Raw genomic sequence first — 14060 nt, forward strand, 5'->3', positions numbered from 1 at the left:
AATTGGTAAAATGTAGCACTAAAATTTCGATGGGAAACATTATAGCACTCAAGGGTTAATACCATTCAAATATGTTAAACTATTTTCAGTAGAAGCTTGAATAGCCCCCTCTACATGATAAAAGTTTTTTTTATCATCTTATCTTTTACAGACAATGCCTGCAGCCACACTTGGAGCTGGTGAAAACCTTCCAATGTTCACAGTTAGGGACGATGATTCACAGAAACTACAAATACAGGTAATAAGATCTAATGGCCTTTTGTGTTATTAGATCTGTAGTTGATCATTAGATTTTGATAATTTTCTTTGATTTTGCATAAACACCACTTTAAAGTACTCTATGAAAAGGGAATTATGGGAAAATTACCATGTTTGACTAACAACAGGTTCCTGTGAGCAATAGGACTGTATTATCCAAGTTTAGCCTGGATTTTCAATGTATATTTCAATATTGTATCAAGATGGGAAACCAAATTTGTTTTCTATGAACATGTTCCATATGTAAGGCAATGTATAGCGTATAATACGCGTTCCAAAAAAGCAGATGTCTTCAAAATTTGGTTGATATTGTGTAATGTTTGTCACACATGGTTGGCACAACTGCTGTGTACCAGAATACTCAAACAGCACATTCTGCCAATCCATGTAGGCAAACAATGTATAGTGTTATGAATGTGAATAAAAGCTGGCCTTTGAAAATTTGCACTGAAGACCCAAATTCACGTGGTGTAAGTCTTCACTGGAGTCTAACAAACTTTAATGCCATTGGTTTGAACAACGATTTGGACTTTCTGAGTGTCATAGGAGTACAGATCTCTAGCCAGTCAGATCTTTGCTCGGAAGTAACAGAGGTACTCCATCTTTTACAGGTGTATGACTATCTATCAGCTGACTGGCAGGGATCCTTCAAAATCTCCAGGCAGCTGAAGCCATATGAACTGATCACCATGGATACCAACAATCACGAGGACGACAGATACAAATACCTGTCCCTCAGTGTTCACACAACACATGCTAGTTCCATGGATATTTTCCTCTATGCGCCTTATTGGTTGGTTAACAAAACAGAGCTGCCTGTAGAATTCAGGGTAAGATAAAATCCTGTCCAATCATGTTTTGTGAATAGCCTAGAATTGTCAAAAAGAAAAAGATAGTCATCAATTTCACGCTATCTGATGCAATTTTGAATTGTGACTTTCATTTTACAGGGTTCAAGATCAAGACTGGTCTATGAGAACCAGACATCAAGCTCTCCGATTCTTTTCAATTTTAGTTCTAAGAAGAGAAAAAGGGTGAGTTGAATTCAAATCACTTTGAACCCTGACCCCATGGTGACCTATGACATCATTCAAAGATTTACCACCAGCCTAACCACTTGGTAATCTACAGTGTATGACATTATTTAAAGAATTGCAACCAGCGTAACCCTTGGTGACAAATGACATCATTGAAAGATCTGCCCTCAAACAGCCTCAAAAGGGTTAATGCATGAATTTTGGGAATTTTCATGGTCATTTCTTGTCAAAAGGACAGGAACGATTCAAAGGAACATGACACATGAGTCCATAAAATATGCCCGGCCTTTACATATTTCTATCTGTGAAATTTTCAACTGTTACTGCAATTTTAACATTATTTATGTCAGTGTATGTTTGTTACATGAACTGTGATTTCAGCTTCCACAGATAGTCTCATACCGGTAGTTTCAGTTTCATGAATTGTCATTTCACGCTTTTCACGTTGTGTGAAGGTTGGAAGTGCCAGCTGTGTTGGTCCAACCAAAGAGATTCAATGTACATTTTAACAAAAAAGTATTCATGTTCAACATTTATAGATTCCAGTAGTTTTGAAGTCTTCAAGTTTATGTTCCATCTACAAACCTAGGAACATTAGGATCCTTTTCAAATTCATCAACCCATCAAATATACTCCCAATTCAGAACACAGCAATAATTTGTTAATGTAGATGACGCAACTTTCTCTTTTGAAAAAGACTAATTAAAAACATTACAACTGTTTTAAGCAATGGTTTGCACCTTAAAATTTGAACATCTTTTGATTTCATTCTTTGGTCTTTTTTTCAGGCAAAGATTCGTGTCTTTGAATCTGATTGGTCAGATTCCTTCTCACTGGACACTGTTGGCAGTTCTGGTGTGGTGACCTGTAAGGACAAACGTCACGATCGTATTTACCAGGTAATGTTTAATAGTCTATCCATTGTCAGGCCAAATGAAATCAATTCAGATTGCATGGAAAAGACTGTCAGAAAGACAAGCATTTGACATTATAATTGATGGAAAGTCATTTTGGCAACATTTTACCGAACTGTGGTTATAATAGTGCTGATCGCAAATGATATCGTTTTTCTTTCGTTAATATGCAAAAATAAATATCTGTCAGCATTTTCCACAAGAATGACAAAAATAAAAGCCGCTAGTGTTACAATGGATACAAAAAATCATACTAATTTATGGCTCAGACTACAAGCAGCAACAACAGCAATGCATGCAACAACAAAATTTGTCTGAATTTCAGGCCGTAGTGTGGGGAAGTTGCACACATGCAGCCATATTTAGTAACAAACCTGACATTGCGATTAGTGTTATTATTAGGTCAGTGATGCATGTGTTATGTCATCTGGTAACATTTGCAGTGTTATTCAAGACAAAAGAAAGTTCAGAAAAGACCGCATGTTGAGACAACGTATTATATTTTCTATCATTCTGCTAATCACTGATCTTTACATATCATGCATCATACTCTCAGTTCTGGCTTGAAATCAAGATGGCTAACTTGACCTTGACCAAGATAGTGACCCTGATGCCCTACTTCTTGGTTCTCAATGAGACGTCAGACTCCCTGAGTTTCATGGAGGAAGGGCTGAAAGCGGCTGTGTGGGTTGACATCAAACCAGGCGAGGTGAGAACATTAATTTTACAAATATGCAAAACCTATATGTCATCGTCGTAATATTGGATCAAACATTAGCAGCATAAAAGTTAATCTCCATATCACAATTGTGAACCACTCTTGCAAGCATAAGGCAACAAAGAGTGAGAATCCTGTCGGTACTGCAAGTTTAAGTTTTGATAGTGTAACAATATATGATAGACGTTATTCAAAGTGTTTATTGTGTGTGGGGTTAATTCTTTGTGCCATCAGAATTCCCTCATTAGTACCGGTACACAAACTAAATATGTATCCTAAAATTTTGACCTGACTTTTAAGAAATCACACAAAATATTACAGAAATAACAAAATTGTTTCTTTTTACCCTCTCATGTTGTTATTTAACCCTCTGAGTCTTGAAGTCAACTTTTGACACTTTCATTAAAATATAATGCGTACAATATTTTTTCAGATCCAGAGAATTTTTAAGATTTTCTTGAAATTTTGATCAAAAACTGAAGCTGAAATAAAAAGTGTGTCCATTTGGTCTGAGATTATAAAAAAATATGAAGAAAAATTCTTCACCAACATTTTGGTTGGATCAATTACGGCTCTCAAGGGTTCAAACTATAAAATCACAGGTCAAAGGATGATCACACATACACAAATACAAACAGACCAAACTGGTTTCTGTACAGTTTCTTGTAATTTTTTTTAGGAGCCAATGTATTTTTTCTCACAGTGATACAGAATACCTGTTAACCTTCATACACTCACATCATTACACTGATTATGCAAACCTGTCTTCCATTTGACACTACCATTCCTCATCATTTTCCGCATTTCTCTCCCCAGTGTGTTCCGTTTTGGCCAGGGACCACATCCATGAAACTGTTTGTGAAGAACTCCGACAGCAACGTCTCAACACAGCACTTCAGAGTGGATAAACCACACTCGACGGTGCTCAGAATGCAACATGGGGTAGGTCAATATTTAATTGTTGTTCATCTTGATAACCACTGAGGGTACTGTTGCACTAACTTGGTAGGTCAATATCTAACTGTTTTTCAAGTTGATAAACACTGAGGGAGCTGTTACACTAACTTGGTAGGTCAATATTTAACTGTTGTTCATCCTTATAACCACTGAAGGTGCTGTTACACTAACTTGGTAGGTCAATATCTAACTGTTGTTCACCTTGCTGCTACACTAATAACTGTTGACAGTACAGGATTTCACAGTTACAAATCAATAGGACTGTCTTTAGAGTGTTTTGCGATGGAGGCGATTGACTGAAACCTAAAAAAACTATAATACATGACAAGAATGAACAATTCAGAAAATAATTTATTACACCTCACTCATTCAGCGTGCACTGCCATTGGTTAAACATGACTCACGTGACATGTAAAAGAACGTGATGATGCCTCTGCAAACGTGATAATGCCCTCTGCGAACTTGATGATGCCCTCTGCATTTGATATTTCATGGATGACGTCATTTTACCTACTGCGCGTCCTTTCTGCGCATAACAAATGTCGTTCGCTGTAAGCAGTCAGCAACTATGGCTGCGAAACGTCATGCACAGCTGTCACCGGCACAGTTAGACGATATTTTGATGCGAGTAAACAGCAAACGACGAAAATGGCAACAAGGAATGAAATTTCTGTGTTCAGCGACTATGCAAGCAACAAATGTGGATACGCCACCGAGGAGATCGGCAAACTTTCAGCGGCAACCCTAGCACTGACAACGTTTTACGCTGAGGTCGGGACTCAGAAAGGCGAACTGTACTCGACGAAGTCTTTGCATGTTTGCTTGTTCGGTGTAATAAAATTAATAACACACGCCAGCACGGGCAAGATCACGATTTGTTGCCTGCCCTCGGGCTGGTGCTCATGACGGTAATATTGATGATACCCTCGCCTTCGGCTCGGGCATCATCATATTACCATCATGAGCACCATCTCTTGGGCGGGCAACAAATCATGATCTTGCCCTTGCTGGCGTGTGTTATTATTTAAATATCAACTCATCATAATGTAGGGCAGGTCAATATCAACTTGTTATTGACTTCTACAATTTGAATGACAATACTCTGCAACATATAATATATGACAATAAAATCAACTCATTATAGTACAGGACAGGTCAATATCAACTTATGACTGACTGCTACAATTTGAATGACAATACACTGTAACATGCACTCTTCCTGAGTGGAATAATGAAGCAGAATAATTTTTTCACAGACTGCACTGAATGTAGATGTCACTGGAGGAACCGAAGGCCCAACAACCATTACTTTCACACCGTACATGAGTGGCAATGCACCAGTCAGAATTGACAATCTCTGTGACAATGACCTCTTCATCAAGATCAAACAGAAGTAAGTCTTCAATCACTGTAATCACAAAGCAAACAGTCAGCAGAGAGTGCCTCATGTACACTGTGGCAGACTCTTTTGCTGATATCATTATCAGCTGGCAATAAGATATAGCATATCTGTTGAATAATTCTGATGTTAGATAGCATCACTAACTTTTATATTGTCATTAGACACTGACCATCTTCAACTGTAACTCATTAATTGATATGTGGCCAGTGCCACGTTGGCCGGATGCACTCACTCTTTTCAAAACAATGGACATCACTTCTTACCTATAATACCAGAAGTCTGGTCCATATATCTTTCTTTCTTGGTCTTTGACTCTGTTCTCATGTGTCTTGTAATGTATCTGTAAGTTATTTCTGTTTGCCTATTATCGAACATGTAAACATAGTACATGGCTGTGAATCAGATTTACTTCCTTCAAATCAGTATGCTTTTACTTCCATGAACTTCTCAGAGATCAACAATACCGTATAACGCAAAAGGGACAGTAGCTGTAACTTTTCATGATTTTTTTAACTATTTTTGTTTTGTATGTCAATTGCAGGTTCGTGTTCTATCCCAGAAGCATGTTAAAATACCCACTATTTAGACCGTCATGGCAGCATCTATATGTGTAAAATGCACTGTTGTTGTTTTTATTGGAATTCCTGTCTGGACCAAAATCAAGTTGTCATCAATGTACACATGTACAGTCTGGGTTGGCAAGCTGAATACTGTGTATCTCAACATGCCTTTAGGTAGTAGAACAAGAAAGTGTAGTTGACATTTAAAATAAAAATAGTGAACAAATCATCAAAAGATACAGCTACAGGCTCTTCAATATCTAGGTGTGAAAAATATACATCCCCTAATGAATCATGGAATCTTGTGGTGTGTATTTGCAGGAACAGCAACAATGTGATGTTGATTCAACCAAACCAGTCACTTCTGTACACCTGGGATGATCCTACGGTTGAAAGAACGCTGTGGTGGAATCTGTACAACAGGAACAAACCTTCATTTCCAGCCATGATATCAAAGGTAGCGTGTTGTATCACTTCTAGTAGAAAAACCCTGTATTTTGTAGTTTATAGGAAACAATTATCATGTGAAAAAAGTGGGGTTGAACAAATGGGTAACATAATGGACAAAGTCCTACCAAGGTGTCAGAATGAGACACCTTATGTTTTTAGCTCATATTTGGTTTTATATATAAATACCAAAAAGAGCTTATATGATGAGTCTGAGTGGTTGCTGTGTCTGTATATTTGTGGGTATGTGCGGATGTATGTCCATCACACACAAAGGCTCCCATACCGCCAAAGCTACCATCTCTGATTTTTGGTGTACAGGTAGATGTAAGGGTTGAGATGTGAATTTGTTCAAATTAACACATCAGTGTGAAAAATGTGCAAATGAGGTAAGAAAAAGGGAAATACTGCAAGTGTGCAGGAGTGGTGGCAGTGAACTGAATCAGCCCACACATCTGAATAAGAGGATTTTGACCTTTAACGTATTTGTATGCAGGGTACCTATTATGTTTGGGAGTGATAGCAGTAACTGAACAGCTAATTTGTCATTTCCTGTCATTGTTATGAACTGTGACATATTAACAGATCTGCTGAAACCATATGGATGTCTATTTTTGTACATCCATGGTAGAAAGATTCTCCTGCTATGCATGTTGCTAAAGTTGACCTTCAGTACCTAAAGTTTCAGACCTTCTTTACTTTTGTCATTCTTAATTTTCTGGTTTAAATATTTCTTGTTGTTTTTCTGGTTGTATTTCTTGTTATGTTTCTGGTTGTACTGTGCAGAAATTGTCATAAAATCAATGCATAATTTTCCTGCACTGAACAGATAGAAATAACACTTATTGTTGATCTTTGGTATGTACCAATTCTGATCAAATTTGAGCGACACCATATAATTGCGGTATTTTTATACATTTGCTAAAACCCCATGAGCAATGAGCAGTATATTTATTGTGATGGAAGGCAATGGAAATTCACAATGCTCAAGTTGCAGTTTTGAAAAAAATTCTTGTCCGTTTCAAATTATGTTACCCATTTCAAAATCTGTAAATCCAAACATTGTATCAAACAAAGTGATGTGTGACTGCTACTAGGGAAGGAGAGGTTTGACTTTAAGAGATGAATTTTGATTTCCTTACAATCTATAGGATGACAGCGGTAAAGTCAATGTGAGTTTTGACAGTGTCAGACGGAGCAGTCTGCCGGGAGACGGTGAATATGTGGAAGGGGAAGATGGCAGTGTGTACAGCACTGATGAAGGTAAATGTCAGTCAATGTCATCCAATGTGGATCAATGTGATCCCACTTCAATGCAGTTAATATTGGCTCATTGTTTAATAAATGGTCGTGATACTGAGGAAAATACTTTACTTTTCAATGAATAGTTGTTTTACATAGACGTTAGCATCTTTTTGTCGACAATCTGATTAGAAAAGTATCTAACTCGATCAAAATTAATTTGTCAATCACATAGGCACTGATCCATCTAATGTTAGATAATTGTGAATCAATGAATATCATAGCACACAAGTTAGGTTGTAAGTGCATGGTAAATGATTTCCTGTAATGTCATCCAATGAGATAAACATTAACATGTTACTTTTTCACCACAGAAGAAGACAAGGACAAAGTAGATGGACTTATAGAACATCCACTACTCAATAAGACTGAGAAAACTACCATTTACTGGGCATCCTACTTGGATGGCTTACAGAGAGTTCTACTATTCACACAGGACAAAAGTGTAATACAACTAGCAAAACAGGTTAGTGATCACATTTTAGCATTTCCTGCTTAAAGTCAATGAATATATGAAGTGAATGACTGATTACCAAAAATGAATATGTTTATGAAAAATGCGTGTGTAATAAATCAACAAATATGTGAAAGGGGACTACCGTATTGATTAATGTAAATTGAATCAGTGAATGTTTGAAATGAATCAGTGGATAGGTACAATTAATTAGTTCACATAGACATTGAATCTGTGAATATTTAAAATGAATCACTATTGTATGAAATAATTTTGTGAATTTTCAATGAATCACTGAATATTTGAAATGAACCAGTGTTTAAAACAAATTAATGAGTTTGTTTAATGAATCAGTGAATATATAAAATGAATCAATGAATAAGTTTAAATGAATCTGTGAATACGTGAAGTTAATCTGTGAAAATCATTCAGTAAATATGTGCATACATTTTTATAATCAGTATCAATCAGTTATAATTGAAAAGATTGAAGCTCAGTAACTGAAAAGGGACAACACAAAGCTTAATGAAAAGTGACATGTTTTCTGAAGTGAAAAAAGCCAATTTCAAAATTCATCAATAAGTGAAGATATGTGCATCATTAATTTTGAAAAATATTAATCTATCACTGGTTTATGAAAAGCAAGCTGTGTAGATAAACACCCTTTCATGGAAAAGTTTGTTTAAGGTAGCATGTGCCTCAAAAGTGAAAGTCTTAAACTTTTGCTTAAAATTTCCTAAAAGAAACTTTCAACCATTCTTTTACCAAATCAATAATAAAAATTAGGGGTCACCGTGTAAACTTTGGAACTAGCGAAACAAATTGGCCAACAATTTACGATTCAAAATGGTCACCTTCCCTGTGTTAACTCTATGGGGAAAAATTAAATTTCTGATTTTTGAAAATCTAAGATGGTGAAAGTTTTTCTTTCTCTAGGAGCTTTAAAATGAGCCCCCACAAGTGGTAAATCAGAAAAGAATTGTAGAAAATTGAGAGTCCGAATACCGGTATCTGTCCCCAAGGCACGTTCTACCTTAAATGCCTTCTTTTTGTTTTCAGGCTAACATTCAGGAGCAGGCAAACATGGAGTTATTTGTATCTCTGGAAGGCATTGGTGTGTCACTCATTAATTCCATGTACGAGGCGGTGGCGTACGCTGCCATCACCACAGCCCCTGCAAAGTGGGAGGTGGAAACCCGTCCAGACAAGTGGAAGGTTGTGAATTTACAGTTAGCGGGGATTTTGGAAGATAGGAAGAGACATGACCAAGACGGCATTGTGGTTGAAGACGCAGTAGAGGTTTGTGCTTCATTATTGGAATTCTGATGAAAGCTTCATGAGCCATAAGTATACAATGTGTTTTTCAGCATATTTGCTGTGTCTGTGAAATATAGTTTCTTGTGATAGTCCCTAAAATCAAGTTAAAAAACCTAAATTAGTGCACGGTCCCTCTATCACCGGTCTGGCAATGCAGATTAATTTCCATTGTCAAAGGTGTGAATCACCATGTCGATTGGGTCAGTCCGTAGCGACGCGATCAGCTGAGCGTTTGGCGCCATTTTCGAATGCAGTGCTCTGTGTTTATAGCCAGTTTATAGCCGTTTTCGTGTAAAATCAGCAAACCTTTTGAGTCCGAATCATCTTTCAGTGAGCAGAAATGTACATTGTCTCAGGTGAGTGTTGCCGTATATGTATAGTTAGTAGCATTTCCTTGTAACATTTGCAATGATTTTTGTGTTCGTGTTTGATCTCCTTTGCCTGTATGGTGATCGGAAAGTATTCGATTTTTAGACTCCTTTTCTTGGTGTACGTTTAAAGATTAAAATTACTACTATCCTCATCGTATGCCTTAAACCTGCTTTTAATTGGTGGGCAGGTTTTTGGCGACTACATATCATAATGCTGCTTGAAATATCGAGTGTTTTTTCGAACTAGTAATTGATGTTTTGAGTCAAGATGGCGGCTATTGTGAGCAGTACCTCCTGAACTTAACCTCGTCAATAAATGTCCTATAGTTAAATAAGTACACAAACTTGTGACAGTTGTTTGAAATCAGTCACAAAAGTGTGGTTTTTTCATTTTGGGCGATCTAAATGTTACATGAAATGAGACACTGATAGTCGTTTTCGATAGGTACGATCCGATGAATGCGTAATAATGGACGATCCTTAGTTCACAACGCCCACCAGCTAATGTGAAGATTAGACTCTTTTACAACTTGAAAGTCCAATGCAGTGTATTCATTTTGAACTAAATGGAAAAAATATGTCTTTTATAAATTGGTGAGGTACTTCAACATTCTTGTTTCCTTCTGAGTATGGAAATTTCGTAGCCTTTATTTTGTTTACATGATTTGTTTACGTTCCACTCTGCTGCAATCGGATCGCTCATTCTGCAGCTGTCTTACGTGACGTTGGCTCCGGGCTGCTGTTGAATCCTTGCGTTCACCTCATCACCATTGACATTTCAAATTTGGCATTCCGTGTCGACAGTTTCTTCAAGAATGAAGTTCCAAACAATATTTTGATTGTCCAAATCGACAAAATCTCCATGTCATTTCCACATGTTCTGCTCAGACCGAGGAAGTCACATTGCATTTGTTATTACCTCGAGTGTACACAAATGCGCAGTGCACAAGCGCAAAACTCCAAACTGCATTGCATGCTGGTGATTTTTCTGACGTCGATCTGAATATTCAAAAGATGGCAACCCGTTGGGTATCGATATCAAGTGTGAATGGTTTGTTTGCCGTCAACGCTGATAGGGACAATAGGAAACCTGCCGTTGCCAGACCAGTGATAGAGGGACCGTGATTAGTGTAATATCCAATATTATATCATACCATCATACCAGTATACTGATGGCGCAAATACAGTGATCTGATTGGTTGGGATGCGAAAAGAACTGTGGTATATTCACGATATACCACAGCTGGCACGCGTGCAAGCTCTTGGCTTGAGCAAAAATTCATTTTTGACGTTCCACGCCAGAATTCAATATACTGTTATGATGTAATAGCAATAAATCACACCCAGTGACAGTATACCAATCAATGTGGACCAGTTCACTTCATATATGCAGTCGCTATCACTTGTGCAGATATGTCGTGAACTGGTCAAAATCTCGTGGTATACCATCGTTGGGTGTATTGTATTGCCTAATCATTACATGCCATATCTATTTCTTACTCCAGGCTGATTTTAATGCGATGACGATGACAAAACCGTACGCTGGCAAGATGAGAAGGACGTACTACCCTGCTGTATGGTTACAGTACAGACAGTCAATTCATCACTCCAGCATACATGCAAAGATACAAAAAATACAGGTGAGTGAAGTCATGCATAGACACTGTATGTCTACTTGCTACATGTCATTGGTAATTGGAACTTCTGTCTTCCTAATCCTTTGAACGCCAAAGTCATTTTTCGTCGCTTTTATAAAATATACCGTAGTCAATTTTTTTCAGAGTTTTGCCAAATTTTGATAAAAATCTGTATCCAATGAAATGTGGTGTCCATTTGGTCCCAAATTATCAACAAATTACACAAGAATTCATCGTAATTGGTAAAATATTGCAAAAAAAATTTTTGTGTCAAAAATTACAGCACTGAAAGGGTTCAGTAAGTCATTAATGGAGGTGGATGAAGTCGTAGTCCAGAAAGTGGAAATTAACTTCCCAAACTGGTTAAAATACAAACTATGATGACTATGAGAAAGGATTTGAGCATAAACGTGCATGTACCTTCTATCAAATTGTGATGATCTGTAGACTGCATCACTACCATAAATTTATCATCGATGTCACAATTGTGTCATTGTATATATCCAGATACAGCTCCTGGTAAATTTGAACTGAAAGACAACACATTTTATAGGACATCAAGGTACATGTAGAATAACAAGTATCAGACTGGTTGTTTTTATGCTAATTGTGATAATATCAGTTTAGGCTGATGATACATGTTGAAATGTTTGTTGTTTCCTTTCTCCAGATTGATAATCAACTTCAGGACGCTTTCTTCACAACTGCTCTGTACACCGCCCCAATCCCAAAACATGTCATCAAGAAAAGCGGAAACAAACCACTGTTGGAACTCTCCATCATGAGACGGCAAGTGCCTGAACACCAGGTAGATTCCATCAGGTGAGATCACAGACATGGGCGTTTGATTAGTCAGTGATCTAAACGTACATATTGTCTCATAGATAAATCAAAAGAGCTGGTATCAGGGTGCTGGACTTTAAGTCAAATGCAGCCCATGGGATAACTTACTTCGCTAGTTAGGGGTGTTTCCTCAGGCAGGGACCCTCCCTAGGAACAACCCTTGGCAGAACAGCCTATAAGTCGTCTAATAGACAGCACCATCATATGGCTAGGAATGGCCTGTAGGCAGCCAATCTACTTATATTGTTTGACATGTTGAAAGATACTGAATAAATGGGTGACCGTGCATATATATATGGGTGACCATGCATATAACCCGAGTTTTAGACATGATAAATGAAACCATCACGAAAATGAATTAATGGTCATGACCATTAATTCTTTTCGGTGATGGTTTCATTTTATTTGTCTAAAATTTGGGTCGAATATATGCATGGTCACCCGTTCATTCAGTATCTTTCAACATGTCAATCAGTATATGTGGTATCTCATATCAAACAAAATTCATGAAAAAATAGCCGACTTTGTCCCTTTAAGTCTAAGAGTTGTGAAAGAACAACTTAATTTTGCATTAGCAGTATAATTCATTATATAAGTGTGAAACACAGACTAGTCTTGTAAACACTCAACAATCTGTCCCCAAGTGCATTCTACACTAACAGTGGTTTTTGTATGTCATTCATACAGGTACTTTAAGGTCCTTCTACAACAAACAAATGTCAGGATTGACAAAGGATTTCTCCTCTCAGTAATTGATATCTTCAGTTCATTAGAAGAACCACCTGAGGAGGTAAAATTTACATCTTCAATCTTTCTTCACTGTTCCTCACGACTTTGCACAAAGACTTGTGAAGTTGATCATGATTTCTCACTTTTCAGTGCAGTAGTGTTGTGGAATTGCTTTTTTCTATTCAGATGTTGCGGTGTGAAGTTTGTACATGCAGTTTTTTTTTGTCGTTGTTGTTGTGTGTCTGCTAATGCATTGTTTACAGGAATACTCATCCAATGTTACCAGTGAAGAGTGTCTTTATCTCTAGTATGACCACCACACATCATTTTGTTAGTCTGCAAATTGTACGTGGGCTGGCATTTTCTCACCCAAACCACATATCGACTACATGACAGGGTCACATCACAGACTGCAGGGTATATTGGTGCACAAACAAAATATGTACAGGGACCTGAGGTAACTCTAAAACGTTGGGTTTACCGTACTCGTCCGAGTATAAGCCCCTGCTCGTGTATAAGCCCCCCTACTGATTTTAGAGGATTTTAGAAAATGCATTACATCCGTGTATAAGCCCCTACCCTAGTGTAACTCAAATACAGAAAGGTTAGGAGAGTATATTTGGTCATTTAACTTGGTAAAATTTATTTTAGATGATAAAGAAACCATTAAAAGATGTTAAAACAATGGGAAACTGGAGTTCCCTTGACAAGATCGTAAGGAAAATGACACGTTTTTTCCAGCATTATCTTGATTCTTTGACCCTACTCACCCCCGTTGCCTAAATAGAATAGTCTCACTCACGTCCGCCATTGTTTATTTTCATTCACGGCCACGATGTTTTCATGCTTGAAACATGCAGTTTCTTTTGTTTGAAGCAATTATCCTTTCATTTGTGAAGACTTTTCCTGGTGACTATTACAATTTTCACTGCTATGTTGTTGTTTTCACAAGATGTAGACAGTTTGATATTGGAATATTGAGTTGCCTTTCCGTGTGGGCAATGCATGCCTGTTGAAGCTGTTCACATTACTGTTGATCAGCAGCATACACATGACGTCTTTGTTTCAAGTTTGGGGGTTTTTTTGACGCTGAAATTTCACCAAAATGTCACTT

The 14060-nt window shown here is 37.4% G+C and overlaps 1 protein-coding gene across 8 annotated transcripts in view; it reads left to right on the top strand.

Moving 5' to 3' along the window:
- LOC139142593 (intermembrane lipid transfer protein VPS13A-like) overlaps positions 1–14060 on the top strand; it is a 125675-nt gene that overhangs the window by 95967 nt on the left and 15648 nt on the right. For all 8 annotated transcript variants that reach the window (XM_070712577.1, XM_070712581.1, XM_070712584.1 and 5 more), the window contains 14 exons: positions 152–238; positions 870–1088; positions 1209–1292; positions 2084–2194; positions 2766–2918; positions 3744–3869; positions 5141–5277; positions 6168–6303; positions 7445–7556; positions 7910–8061; positions 9109–9348; positions 11243–11377; positions 12045–12196; positions 12905–13007. In XM_070712577.1, the coding sequence (XP_070568678.1) occupies positions 152–238; positions 870–1088; positions 1209–1292; positions 2084–2194; positions 2766–2918; positions 3744–3869; positions 5141–5277; positions 6168–6303; positions 7445–7556; positions 7910–8061; positions 9109–9348; positions 11243–11377; positions 12045–12196; positions 12905–13007 (1947 nt within the window). The remainder of the gene's footprint in view (positions 1–151; positions 239–869; positions 1089–1208; positions 1293–2083; positions 2195–2765; positions 2919–3743; positions 3870–5140; positions 5278–6167; positions 6304–7444; positions 7557–7909; positions 8062–9108; positions 9349–11242; positions 11378–12044; positions 12197–12904; positions 13008–14060) is intronic.

The sequence above is a fragment of the Ptychodera flava genome, chromosome 10 (assembly GCF_041260155.1).
Source record: "Ptychodera flava strain L36383 chromosome 10, AS_Pfla_20210202, whole genome shotgun sequence".
NCBI lineage: Eukaryota > Metazoa > Hemichordata > Enteropneusta > Ptychoderidae > Ptychodera > Ptychodera flava.